The sequence below is a fragment of the Moschus berezovskii genome, chromosome 7 (genome assembly GCF_049115385.1).
Source record: "Moschus berezovskii isolate FMDL1 chromosome 7, NW_MosBer_1.0, whole genome shotgun sequence".
NCBI lineage: Eukaryota > Metazoa > Chordata > Mammalia > Artiodactyla > Moschidae > Moschus > Moschus berezovskii.
This window is the reverse complement of record NC_142466.1, coordinates 32,115,202-32,129,829: the sequence shown is the minus strand read 5'-3', so window position 1 is coordinate 32,129,829 and position 14,628 is coordinate 32,115,202. Positions and strand designations below refer to the sequence as shown.

Here is a 14,628-nt window from a genome sequence, read left to right as displayed (position 1 = left end):
TACAATGTTGTATTAATTTCTGTTGCATAGCAAACTGATTCAGTTATGCACATATATATTTAAATATTCTTTATGTTCTATTCTGTTGTGATTTATCACAGGCTATTTATTACAGTTCCCTGTGCTATACAATATGACTTTGTTATTTATCCATCACATATATACCAGTTGTATCTACTAATCCCAAACTCCCATTCCTTTTCTCCCCTACTTACCCTCCCCACTGGCAACCACAGGTCTGTTCTCTATGTCACTGAATCTTTTTCTGTTTCGTAGATAGGTTCAACTGTGTCATAGTTTAGGTTGCATATATAAGTGATATCATATGGTATTTGTCTTTTTCTGACTTATTTTGCTTAGTGTCATAATCTATAAGTCCATCCATGTTGTTACAAGTGGCATAACTGCATTCTTTTTTATTTGTTGTTGTTCAGTCATTCAGCCATGTCCAACTCTTTGTAACCCCATGGACTGCAGCATGCCAGTCTTCCCTTTCTGTCACAACGTCCTCGAGTTTGCTCAAACTCATATCCATTGAGTCAGTGATGCCTTCCAACCATCTCATCCTCTGTCTTCCCCTTCTCTTTTTTATGGCTGAGTAATATTCCCTTGTATATATGTACCACATTTTTATCCATTCATCTGTCTGTGGACATTTAGGTTGTCTCTGTGTCTTGGCTATTATAAATAGTGCTGCTATGAACATAGGAGAACATGTATCTTTTTGAATTATAGTTTTGTCTGAGTATATGCTCAGGAGTGGGATTGCTGTATCATATAGTAAGTCTGTTTTTAGTTTTTGAAGAAACCCCCTGATACTGTTCTCCATAGTGACTGTATCAATTTATATTCCCACCCACAACAGAGGAGGGTTCCCTTTTCTCCGCACCTTCTCCAGCCTTTCTTTGTACACATTTTTCATGATGGCCATTCTGACTACCGTGAGGTGGTACATCATTGTAGTTTTGATTTGCACTTCTCTAATTATTAGTGATGATAAGTATCTTTTCATGTGCTTATTGGCCATCTGTATGTTGACACAGAACCGTGTCGGCCATTGTAAGGACTCTTGTGAGTCCAAGAAGAAATTGAGAAGCCCAACAAATGATTGGTAAACCCCAGAGAAGAGTGCCGTGTATAGGGAGATTCCCTTTGGAAAATCTTTGCTTGGAGGATAAAGAGTTAATGCCTTCACATGAACTCTGTCCAGATTGTGGTGTATTAGGGTGTAGGAGAGTTATGCCTTATCCATTTAGCTTGTTTTTACCAGTATTTCCCAATAGTATGTGTTTATTGAACAAAAGCAACTAATTTTTAAAAATCAATTCAATTGCTCTCTCCGGAGAAGGCAATGGCACCCCACTCCAGTACTCTTGCCTGGGAAATCCCATGGACGGAGGAGCCTGGTAGGCTGCAGTCCATGGGGTTGCTCAGAGTCGGACACGACTGAATGACTTCACTTTCACTTTTCGCTTTCATGCATTGGAGAAGGAAATGGCAACCCGCTGCAGTGTTCTCGCCTGGAGAATCCCAGGGACAGGGGAGCCTGGTGGGCTGCCGTCTACGGGGTTGCACAGAATCAGACACGACCGAAGCGACTTAGCAGCAGCAGCAGCAGCAATTGCTCTCTCAAGAAAAAGAGATTCTGCTCATTAAAGATATACTTTCTAAGCTATTAATGCTAAATTGTACTTTTTTACCTGGTGCATAAATTTTAGTATTTACAATGGTTAGTTGGTGTTGCTTTTGGCAACAAGGTTGTGGCTGAAGGAAACGCATTCCTCCTTATTTTTCCTGTCTGTCCAGTGCCATTCTAACCCCGAAAAAGAACATCATACATCATAGAACAGAGGGGTCACTCATTGATTCAACTTGGGCAACACCAGTTCTAGTAATGCAATCTTGGGCAAATGGTTGAATCTTTCTGAGCCCAGCTTTATTTTTGTAAAATAGACATAAAGTTAGTTAATTTTAAAGGGTACTGTAAGAATCAAGGAATGTTAACTAGACTCGTGGAAATTATTTTGCAGTATACACAAATAGCAAAGCAGTATGATGTACCCCTGAAATGAATGTAACATTAATATCAATTATATCTTAATTTTTTAAAAATAATTAAATGAGACTATATTAATATATGCTGCATTAAATATAGCAAGTGTCTGGCACACACTGGTTTGCTTCACCTTCCTTCAGTGGCTTTCCCTCTGTCTCTCTCCTCTTCCATACCCCTGTGACCTCAGTGTTCTCACTGTCTCAGTGTTCTCATTCTCTTGCTGTTCTTGCCTGTTTTGAGGAAATGATCTGATTAAAGCCATTCACCCTAGATTGGGACCATACCTCTTACTTATGTGTATTCCCCACAGCACCATAATAGCCAGCATAATGCCTTATGTTCAGTTGATTTGGTTTAATTTAAGCATAATCAACAACTTCATGTGTTACTCCTCCCAAGGGCATCTGAACAACAAACAAAGGGCTATACCAATGGTTCCCGACGTTTTGACACGAAAGGGTCCTTTATTATTTTTTTCATATGGGCCCTGTGTTTTGTAAGTTTCCATCAACTCAAAAGACTGCATGTATTAAGCAATAATATGTTTTTACTTTTTATGCCTTAAAGACCTAAGTAAAATGTTAAAATAAGTACAGTAAAGATCATCAGGATTTAGTTTATTTGCATGATGAGATGGTTGAGGTTTGGAAGACCTTATGTGGTTTTATTTCAGGTAAAGTTATTTCCATTAGGCTTTTGGAAATATTAACCATAGCTTATGGACTACTCTTACCATCTTCATGAATGATCAGAGATGCTGTTTTCTTGCATTGGAGAGGTGTGGAGCACAAGTATAGATGATAAGTGGTTCCCATCTACTTCCTAAATATGCTGCCAAGTCATATTACAGATGAAGCCTTCCATTTATCCCTACACGTAAGTCTGGCTCTGAAGGTGATGATCTTGATAAGAATGTTCAACCTTGTTATCACCACTGCCATTTTAAATACTGACTAGTGTATCTTTCCATGGTTCATTGACATCCTACTATAACTTAGTAATCCAAAATTGGAATTTTTGTTTTGTTAGTTACTAGCCATGTAACCTTAGGGAAGTTGTCTTCCCTGAACCTCAGCATTAAGATCTGTACTTGAAATCATTCATATCTTCAGAAAATGTTCATCATAAGAGAAATATTTGTGAAGATTATCAAAAAGATAGCCAATTCATTTCTCTGATTCTGGAATAGTAAATTGGTTTGGTCGTCTTGCAAGACAGCCGTAGATTAATGAATTTGGCTTCTAGATCACAGTATCATAGGGGATCATGGGCCACATGTAAGTAGCAAAGAGCACGACAGTTGGTTAGCAATATCTGCCATGGGTCCTGCAGGACAAATAGCTGCACATGTGCCATATTTTACAGGCCCCACTCTAAGTGCTGTGAAGTCTATCCTTAGATTAAGTCGACCATCGCAGTGCTCTATACCTGGATGATTTGTTTTTGTTTCTTAAGATTTGCTTTTAACAAATTTTCCCTGACCATTAGGGTTCATCAGTGGTTACTGAAAAGACAATTCTGTGAAACTTCTTGTATTTATTTGCTCAGATGTTCTTGGGACATTGTTACATTGATATTATCTTTCAGAAAATTCACAGCAGATACATATCTGGGGTTTCAGTACTTTGGGTAATTATGATTTTCCTGCACCAGTTTGTCATTCATTCATTACACAAATATTTATTGAGTCTACTATAAATAGCACATTATCCTATACATTTTCTAAAAGATCCAGTAGATGCTATAACTCTTGTAACTGCTCATGTTTTCCTCTTTTCTAGGAAGGTCACATTCAGACCCATGACCCCTATCTAGAAAGTGTATAGGACTTAACAATGTGCGTTTATGTGGTTCCCAATTCTGGCTTTTTTATTATTATTGGAGGATAATTGCTTTACAAATTTGTGGTGATCTCTGCCATACATCAATGCAAATTTGTTTCTGGCTTTTTGACCCTTATTTTTACCTTTGCCCTATTTTCTCTCTCTCTGTTTTTTAAATTTTATTATGTTGTATCATATATATATATGTGTGTGTGTGTGTGTGTGTGTGTGCTATAACATTTTATAAAAAGCTAAAGCATAAACCAATGTCTAACTCTTTTAAAGGCAAGGTTGGAGATCTACTATTTTCCCTATTGATATAGATAGTAAATGAGTTATAATATATGTAAAGCACACTGTTCCCCCCTAAAGTTCTATCTGAATTAAAGAATTATAAATAAGAGCAGCTGTGATCAGATTTGCAGAGTTTCATTTTCCATATTTGTCTTTCCCAGTGCTGAAAATAAAGGGATTTAAAATTTTCTTACCTCATGGTGTTGGATCAAGAAAAGCTTGACATCACTGGCTCAGTATTTGATGCTAGAAGTTGAGGCCCTTACGGGAAGCCATTTGAAGTAGGGCCAGTGTGAACCCATCTAAGCATGTCATTCTGAGGAATGGTATCTGCTTATGGACTGTGTTTATTTACATTCTCCAAATTATCCATGCCGTGATCTCTCTTTCTCTTGTGGCTCCTAGTGAAGACATTTTATTGTACATATTTCAGTGTCTAGAGAATTTCAGGCTTGTGTTCTGCCTGTTCACTTGCCATCAGCCATGTGAGGTGAACAAAGAAGCATACTATCACCACACACTGTAGGCCTGATGCCTGAAATCTGCATGTCATGCTCAAAGTCTGTGAGCCAACTTGGACTGGGTATTACAGTTCTAGTTTTTTGTTCAGGAAGGGTTTTCTCCCCTCTCTGTAGTAAATCCTGGGAAAAAAAAGAAAGAAAATGAAGAAAAACCAGCAATGTTAAATGTATGTGTTCCCCTCAAGAGACGAAGAACTGGCTGTCTTTATGCGTGTATGTGCAGTGCCAGTCACTCAGTAGTGTCCGACTCTGTGTGACCCCATGGACTGTAGCCCACTGGGCTCCTCTGTCCATGGGATTCTCCAGGCAAGAATACTGGAGTGGGTAGACATTCCCTTCTCCAGGGGATCTTCCCAGCCCAGGGATGGAATCCAGGTCTCTTGCCTTGCAGGCAGATTCTTTACCATCTGAGCCACCAGGGAAGCCCGTGTTTACGCAAGTGTATACAAAAAGCATGCTTTCAAGACAGACAGACAAAAGGTGATGATGGTGTCTAAACAGCAGACAAATCTGGAAGCTTCTTGCTTTTTTATATCACCTGGGACAAAACCTTTCTTTTGTTTTCTTAAAGCAAAACTAGTCAATCATTTTGGATGGGGAGGAAGTTAGACCATGAAGCTGACACCTAGTAGCAGAATATTAACAAGCTGCTGCTGCTGCTGCTGCTAAGTCACTTCAGTCGTGTCCGACTCTGTGCGACCCCACAGATGGTAGCCCACCAGGCTCCGCCGTCTCTGGGATTCTCCAGGCAAGAACACTGGAGTGGGCTGCCATTTCCTTCTCCAATGCATGAAAGTGAAAAGTGAAAGTGAAGTCGCTCAGTCGTGTCCGACTCTTCGCGACCCCATGGACTACAGCCTACCAGGCTCCTCCACCCATGGGATTTTCCAGGCAAGAGTACTGGAGTGGGTTGCCATTGCCTTCTCCCATTAACAAGCTGAATTAGGCCAAAAGACTCAGTTTTCCACCCTTCACAAACAATTCCATGCAGTTGCCCAAAGTTATGAGTGGCCATTATCTCACTTTCATGTTTTGTCCAGAATGGGGTGGGCCTGGGAACTCAGTGACCTGAACATTGCCTTCCATGGCATTTCCTTAATAATGAGTATAGGTGCACATGAGTCTCTTAAAAGTACTAGTCATTTGCAGTGATTCTTGTTCATGCACCAGGACAGAGGTTAAGATTTAGCTTTTAGTTGTCATTTATAGTATGTCTGTTTCTTTGTGTGCACAGATATATGATAACACACATACATATATATATACATTTTTGTACATATGTATGTCATCAGTGGCTGCAGTCTAAGGTTGCTTATCGGTAACCTACACTAGAATTATGAGCAAACCATTATGTTTGATGCTGTGTGTTTCATTGATTCACTGATATTTATTGAGCATCACAAATGCCAAACATTGTGCTAATCAGCAGAGATAGAAAGATAATAAAATAGGGGCTCTCAGCACATGATCGGAGAAGGCGATGGCACCCCACTCCAGTACTCTTGCCTGGAAAATCCCATGGGCAGAGGAGCCTGGTAGGCTGCAGTTCATGGGGTCGCGAAGAGTCAGACACAACTGAGTGACTTTACTTTCACTTTTCACTTTCATGCATTGGAGAAGGAAATGGCACCCCACTCCAGTGTTCTTGGCTGGAGAATCCCGGGGACAGGGAGCCTGGTGGGCTGCTGTCTATGCAGTCACACAGAGTCGGACACGACTGAAGCGACTTAGCAACAGCAGCAGCAGCAGCACATGATCTGCTATGGAAACAGATGTGTTAATAGATTAAACTTAAAATGTTATACAACTGTTTGAATTGAGAATATATAAAAGAAACCCCCCAAAAATAATGGCCTAAACTCTCACCAAAAAAAAAAAAAAGAAAGAAAAAAAATAGAAGTCAAAACATTATCTGTCCAGAGTGGGGTTCCATAACTGGGCTCTTTCTTTCTCTCTGCTCTGCCATCCTTGCATTCTCAAGGCTTTCTCATTTCTCAAGAAAGTGAAAGGCAGAAAGGCAGGCAGGCAGAAGGGTTCCTCCCCGGCTAAGTCAGCTTCTTGTCAGGCAGCCTCTCCAGAAGTTCCACATAACATTCTCACTTTCATTTCACTAGTTGCAACTTGGTGATGTAGCCAATAAGAAATGTATTCTTTGAATTGGGTATCTGTGTGTGTGTGCTCAATTGACTGTTTGAGACCCCATAGACTGTAGCCCAGGAGACTTCTCTGTCCACGGGATTCTCTGAGCAAGAATACTGGAGTAGGTAGCCATTTCCTTCTCCAGGGGATCTTCCCAACCCAGGGATAAAATTTCATGCATCTCCTGCATTGCAGGCCAATATTTTTACCGCTGAGCCAGGGAAGCCCCATGGAATTATGAACAAAAGGCTGAGGAATCATAGACCACTAAGGTCCTTAACTCTGGAATCTGCAAAAGGCCTTTTTGAGGAGGAGACAGCTAATTTGGGATTTGAAGGATGAATAGGAATTTGCCAAATGGAGATTTGGAAGAGCATGCTAAGCAGAAATAATAGTGTATACAAAGGCACAGAGAAGTCTGGCATTATTTCTGCCAACTGAGCCTTTTCCTGTTTATCTCTATTATTAATGATAGCACCTTTTAGAATTTATTTTTTAATTGAAGGAAAATTGCTTTACAATGTTGTGTTGGTTTATGTCATAATAGTTTAACTAACTTTTAATTAACAGTTACTCAGGATCAACAGATTGAGCTATGTCCACAATGATTTTCCTGATGTAACTGCAATTAATTTTCCACTTGGATCAAAATAAGAACATTTTATCTGATGATAAAGTATTCCACGTCTTAAAAATAATTGAGTTAGAATATTTTGGCGTCTTAAAAAGGAACTGCTACAGAAAGAAAAAAAAAAATACTATTGTGTCAGGGAGATGTTTGTCTTCTCAATTCTGAAGTTAAACAAAGACCAGTTAGAACTGACTTGTTCATATCATAGGGTCCATAAACCCACACTGGCTGGGAACACTAAGTTGGTGGTCTGGCCAAGTTACCCTTAAATATGTCACCTTCTATTTAGCTATTCCTAATATGACTGTTACTTTGGATCAGTGAAGCTGGATTATTCTTTTCTTAAAATGACTTTGGAACCAAAAGAAATCTTTAGTATTAGAGATTGTCATGATTATCTCCATTCTGGCTCCTTTAGAGATATCAAATCTCATTAAAAATTCTCCGGAGAAAGTAAATCCTTTGAGAAACCTGAAATTTCTTTGAGTATACCTCCTTAGGTTTGAGATACCTGAGAGTTTAAGTTCCCATTCCCACTGATCTTCCACAGAGCTGAATATCTTATAAGATTAAGGTTGTCTCTCTTCAAGCCCAAACAAGAACACTAGGGTCAAGGATCCTTTGATTACTACATAAATTAAGGTTGCCATATTTCCTCAAAGAATTCAACCCTAATAAGGCAATCATGTACTGTAGTCTTCTGATATCTTTTGAGATATAACTGACATAATATTATATTAATTTTAGGCATATAAAATACAAAATATTTGTATATACTGATAAATGTTCACCACAATAAGTTAATATCTATCACCACACATAGTTATAAGTATTTTTTCTTATGATGAGAACTTTTAACATTGACTCTCAGAAGCTTTCAAATATACGATGCAATATTATTAATTATAGTCATCATACTGTACGTTGCATCCCTATGACTTATTTATTTTACATCTAGAAGTGTGTACCTTTTGATCACCTTCACCCATTTCACCTAGCCTCAACCTCCACCACTGGCAACTACCAATCTAGTCTCCATATCTATGAGGTTCTTCATCGTTTGTTTGTTTTTGGATTCGATGTGTACAGGAGGTCATATGATACTTGCCTTTCTCTGTCTGCCTTATTTAAGGTAATGCCCTCAAGGTCCATTCATATTGTTGCAAATTACAGATTTCCTTCTTTTCAGATAGATATCCATTCATCTGTCAACAGGCACTTAGATTAGTTTCATGTCTTGGCTGTTGTAAATAGTGCTGTGATGAAAAAAGGGATGCAGATATCTTTTCAAGACAGCAATTTTGTTGCTTTTGGATAAATATCCAGACGTGAAATTGCTGGTTCATATGACAGAACTATTTTTAATTTTTTGAGGAACCTCCATACTGTTTTCCATAGGGGCTATAAGAATTTACATTCTCACCAACAGTGCATGAGGGTTCCCTTTTCCTTACCAAGACTTATTTATAGGATTTTTGATAGGTATGAGATGATATCTCATTTTGCCCTTGCCGACTCGATGGACATGAGTTTGAGTGAACTCCGGGAGTTGGTGATGGACAGGGAAACCTGGCATGCTGTGATTCATGGGGTCGCAAAGAGTCGGACACGACTGAGCGACTGAACTGAACTGAACTGAACTGATGCATTTCCCTGATGATGAATATTGTTGAATATCGTTTCTTGTATTTTTTGAGCACTTAGATATCTTCTTTGGAAAAGTGCCTATTCAGATCCTTTGTTCATTTTTTCATTTGGTTGTTTGGTTTATTTTCTGTTGAGTTGCATGAGTTCTTTTATATTCTTGATATTAACCCTTTATCAGATATATGATTTACAGCTGTTTTCTCCCATTCAATGGGAGAAAATGTTACCTTTTCATTCTGTTAATTGCTTCCTTTGCTGTGCATTAAATTTTTAGTTTGATGTAGCCCCCTCCCCCCCTTGTTTATTTTTGTTTCTGTTGTCTTTGCTTCAGGTGTCAGATCCAGTCTTGCTTTTTTTTTTTTTTGCCAACTTTGATTTTTGCATATTTTTATTTAGCTAGTATGTAGGCATGGCAAAAAGGTGCAGGAAGCCTTATGGCAACACCTCCCCTTTGTCTAGTTAACGCTCCCTCATCAGTTCTCAGCTCAAAAGACTTCTCCTCAGGAAAATCTTCTCTAGCCTTTGTTTCTTTGTTGTTCTGTTTTTGTTTTTGCTGTGCTATGGAGCTTGTAGGATCTTACTTCCCCAACCAGGATTGAATCCAGGTCCGTGACCTTGAAAGCCTGTGTCCTAACCACTGGATTGCCAGAGAATTCCTACTCTGGCCTTTCTAAACATATCAAGTTATCCATAATTTATGCTTTCATAGCATCCTATTATCTGTGTCTTCTAGATTTCATCATAATTATCATTCTGCATTTACATTCTGCATGTGTGTGTTGATTTGCGTAATATCTGCCTCCATCACTAGAGTCTAAGTCCCATGAGGGTGGATCCATATGTCCTTGAACTCACCATTGGGTTTTACTCCCAGCACAGTGCCTGGCTCATAACAAAGCTTCAATAACTATTGGCTGAATGGTTGAGTAATTTTTATGTCTTTGTAAATAAGTTACTTCTGCACTCCATTTCACACTGCGCTTGAAATATAAGAATCAAGGCAGAGTTGCTCTGCTCCTATGTGGGTTCATTTACTGATAAGAATTTTGAAAACAACTTCACTGTGGTTATAGGGAAGCACATCAAAGAATTCTTAAGCCAGCATATGCTGGGCTCTACATGGATGAAGCTGGCATAAATTCTGAAATGGCCTCACTGTAGCTTCTGAACATATTGAGGCCAATTGCAGCTTGACCACAGTGAACACTCCAAAGATGGACCAACTCCTTCATTCTCCACTTAAGAACGGGGCACTACATTTTCCTCACATCTTTACATTTCAAAACTTATAGAATTACTGAAGGAGTTGTTGTTTTGTTATCTATATTTAAAGATGTCTGTACGATTTTAGGGAGGAGGTACACATAACTACATTTTTAAAATATAGCACATACACAGCACAGTATTACATAGCTGTACTTTTCAAGCCTTTGCCTAAACATGTGTTTGCAATTGTTAGTTGGAGGTACAAAAAAATAAAAATCAATCCTCAAAGAAAGTTCATGTTAACAACTAAACTTTGGAAAGACAGGATGGATTGTGGGGACATTGTGGAGATAAGCTCCTTCAAATGTCTCTAGAGTTCTTGTCTTATTTTGCCCATGACTGTAGTTGAAGTAGTTTCAGTTCAGTTCAGTTCAGTTCTGTCGCTCAGTCGTGTCCAACTCTTTGCGACCCCATAAATCACAGCACGCCAGGCCTCCCTGTCCATCACCAACTCCCGGAGTTCACTCAAACTCATGTCCATCGAGTCGGTGATGCCATCCAGCCATCTCATTCTCTGTCGGCCCCGTCTCCTCCCGCCCCCAATCCCTCCCAGCATCAGACTCTTTTCCAGTGAGTCAACTCGTCACATGAGGTGGCCAAAGTATTGCAGTTTCAGCTTTAGCATCAGTCCTTCCAATGAACACCCCGGATTGATCTCCTTTAGAATGGACTGGTTGGATCTCCTTGCAGTCCAAGGGACTCTCAAGAGTCTTCTCCAGCACCACAGTTCAAAAGCATCAATTCTTTGGCGATCAGCTTTCTTCACAGTCCAACTCTCACATCCATACATGACCACGGGAAAAACCATAGCCTTGACTAGACGGACCTTGGTTGGCAAAGTAATGTCTCTGCTTTTTAATATGCTATCTGGGTTGGTCATAACTTTCCTTCCAAGGAGTAAGCATCTTTTAATTTCCTGGCTGCAGTCAGCATCCGCAGTGATTTTGGAGCCCCCCAAAAATAAAGTCTGACACTGTTTCCACTGTTTCCCCATCTATTTCCCATGAGGTGATGGGACCAGATGCCATGATCTTCATTTTCTGAATGTTGAGCTTCAAGCCATCCTTTTCACTCTCTTCTTTTACTTTCATCAAGAGGCTTTTGAGTTCCTCTTCACCTTCTGCCATAAGTGTGGTGTCATCTGCATATCTGAGGTTATTGATATTTCTCCCGGCAATCTTGATTTCAGCTTGTGCTTCTTCCAGCCCAGCATTCCTCATAATGTAGGGATCGAACCCAGGTCTTCTGCATTGCAGGCCGACGCTTTACCCTCTGAGCCACCAGGGAAGCCACCTCCTCATGATGTACTCTGCATAGAAGTTAAATAAGCAGGGTGACAATATACAACCTTGACGTACTCCTTTTCCTATTTGGAACCAGTCTGTTGTTCCATGTCCAGTTCTAACTGTTGCTTCCTGACCTGCATACAGGTTTCTCAAGAGGCAGGTCAGGTGGTCTGGGATTCCCATCTCTTTCAGAATGTTCGACAGTTTATTGTGATCCACACAGTCAAAGGCTTTGGCATAGTCAATGAAGCAGAAATAGATGTTTTTCTGAAACTCTCTTGCTTTCTCCATGATCCAGCGGATGTTGGCAATTTGATCTCTGGTGCCTCTGCCTTTTCTAAAACCTGCTTGAACATCTGGGAGTTCACAGTTCACATATTGCTGAAGCCTGGCTTGGAGCATTTTGAGCATGACTTTAGTTGCGTGTGAGATGAGTGCAATTGTGCGGTAATTTGAGCATTCTTTGGCATTGTCTTTCTTTGGGATTGGAATGAAGACTGACCTTTTCCAGTCCTGTGGCCACTGCTGAGTTTTTCAAATTTGCTGGCAAATTGAATGCAGCACTTTCACAGCATCATCTTTCAGGATTTGAAATAGCTCAATTGGAATTCCGTCACCTCCACTAGCTTTGTTCGTAGTGATGCTTTCTAAGGCCCACTTGAGTTTAGGAGTATATTAAGTCTTTTGATATTAGATTTCGCTAGAACTATCGAGATATAGCTGCTGTAGTTTAGTTTGGATTTGAATTTTTTTTTAACTTGAACATTGCAAAGAAAAGATTAAGGATACAAATGAGTTTGCCCACATAAGTCATGAAGACTTGTGACTTTGTTAAGCCTGATTTGGACAAAGCACAAAGGTTTTATTAGATCCATTTAGAACTCAGCTGCTTATTAGCTAAGTGACCTTGGCAAGATTCATGACCTCACCTATAAAACATATACGTTACATGATTGTCTTGAGAATGAATGAGATGTGTGTCTTGTTCCTGATACAGGACAGGGCCAGGCAATAGCAGGCACTCACTGTGGGCTATCTCTGCTGCCCTTCGTGTCATCCCTCCTCTTCCACCACGTGCATGCTCGCCAACCTTGTTTCTGTCGGCTGAGTCTGTGCTTCTGTTTCTGTTTTCTTAGTTGAAGTGTTAGCTAGAAAGGGAAATATGTTTAATTATCAGTTAGCAAATGTTTATTGAAGTCCTGGAGTTTGCCAAGCACTGTTCTAGTTGCTTGGAAAACATCAATAAAGCCAAGATACAGAACCCCACCCCTGTGCATCTTACATTCTAAGGAACTTATAGACTAACATAAAGGTTACTCACAACATTTTTCCCTGCTACAGTTATCCCACAGTTGTATTTTTTGTGATTTGGGTGAAGCATATTTACTGAAAGGGGGAATTATTTTGGAATTGAGGTTCTATAATATTAGTAGTTCAGGGTCTTCCTTTCTCTCTCCTTCTCCTCTTCCTCCCACCCACCATCCTCCCCTCCCTCCCGCCCTCCCTTCCCCTCTGTCCCTCCCATCTTTCTTTCTCTCTGAGTATTTCAGTGTATTTGAACTATGAAAATGTCTTTACACATGCTACATTTTCTCCTTCTAAGCCTGATTCAAATGCCAGTTTGGTTCCTGTCATCGGAATGGATCTTCATCTCATCTTTATCTTCATCTCGAGGATGAAGGAGGCTGACTGGATGATGATGGGCCCCACCCTGCATCCCTTTAGCAGTAGGAACCGGATTAAATTACCCATCTCTCTTTTTTCTTAGATTGTTGGCTGCGATCACCAGCTGGGAAGCACCATCAAGGAGGATAACTGTGGAGTCTGCAATGGAGATGGGTCCACCTGCAGGCTGGTCCGCGGGCAGTACAAATCCCAGCTCACCACAACCAAAGGTAAGACACTCCAGAGATGGGGCCATCTCTGGGCCTTCTGATTTGTCATAGTCCCCTGGCTTAGCTCCCTGCAGCAATTAGGGAATGACATCTCCAACCAAATGAAGCCAAATATGAAAACCCTGTGGAAAGAGAGTTCGGTTCTTTCTTTGTGGATTAGTTTAGGTTAGACAAGTCAAGTCACCCACTGCAATCCCACAGAGGAAACCTTTGCTTTAGAGGCACATTAGGAGGAAATTAGGCATAGATCTAGATATATTCAACAAGAAAACATGAGCTTTGCTCTCCAGCGTGAGGACAGGCTATATCCTGACCCCTCACTGATTCATAGTCTGGTAGAATAGCAGAGGGAAAGGGCAGATTAGAACAAATGCTCTCCTGCCACTGTGAAATCACATGGTCTTCACTGACAAAGTGACCTTGGATCGGTGCTGATCACACGTTTCTCCAGAATGGATATTGGGCAGTGATTACGTGAAGCCAGTTATAGACTGTTGTGTCCTAATCTCTGTAGCAGCTGAATACATGTGTGCGTGCTATACGTGTACGTGCCGGGAACTTTACATGATCATCTCATTTAATCCTTATAACAACTTTGTAGCGAGGTACTGTTTATCCCCATGTTATGAATGAGATAACTGAGGCTTAGTCAGATTATGTGACTTGCTCAGAGTTCCACAGCTATGAAGTATCAGAGCCAAATGTCAGCCCAGAGTCTGATTCCAGAGCTTAGGCACTTATTTGTTCCTCTTGATTGTCCAAAATTCTGCTGTTTCCAGAGTGTTTGTAAAGCAGTTAGATGGATCAAGGTGAGGTACTTTAAGTGCCTGCCCAGCTGGGTCCTCCTAGGGTAGATGGTGTATGTTCTCCAGATACCTGACCCAACAACAGACTCACCCAGCAAGCTAGATCATTTTACCATACGTGATCCTCTACGACTCACTGTTCTAGGCACTGCAGCAGATAGAGATAGAAACAAAACAACCCTTGTACTCATGACCATGTACTTGTTAGCATTTATTTATTTTTATCTGAAGGTTGATTGCTTTACCATATTGTGTTGGTTTCCA

General features: G+C 40.3%; 1 protein-coding gene across 1 annotated transcript in view; it reads left to right on the top strand.

Annotated features, from left to right (window-relative positions):
- The window catches only part of ADAMTSL1 (ADAMTS like 1), a 529,587-nt gene that overhangs the window by 204,573 nt on the left and 310,386 nt on the right, over positions 1–14,628 (top strand). Inside the window, exon 5 of the mRNA XM_088837881.1 lies at positions 13,432–13,558. Coding sequence (XP_088694007.1) covers positions 13,432–13,558 — 127 coding nt within the window. The remainder of the gene's footprint in view (positions 1–13,431; positions 13,559–14,628) is intronic.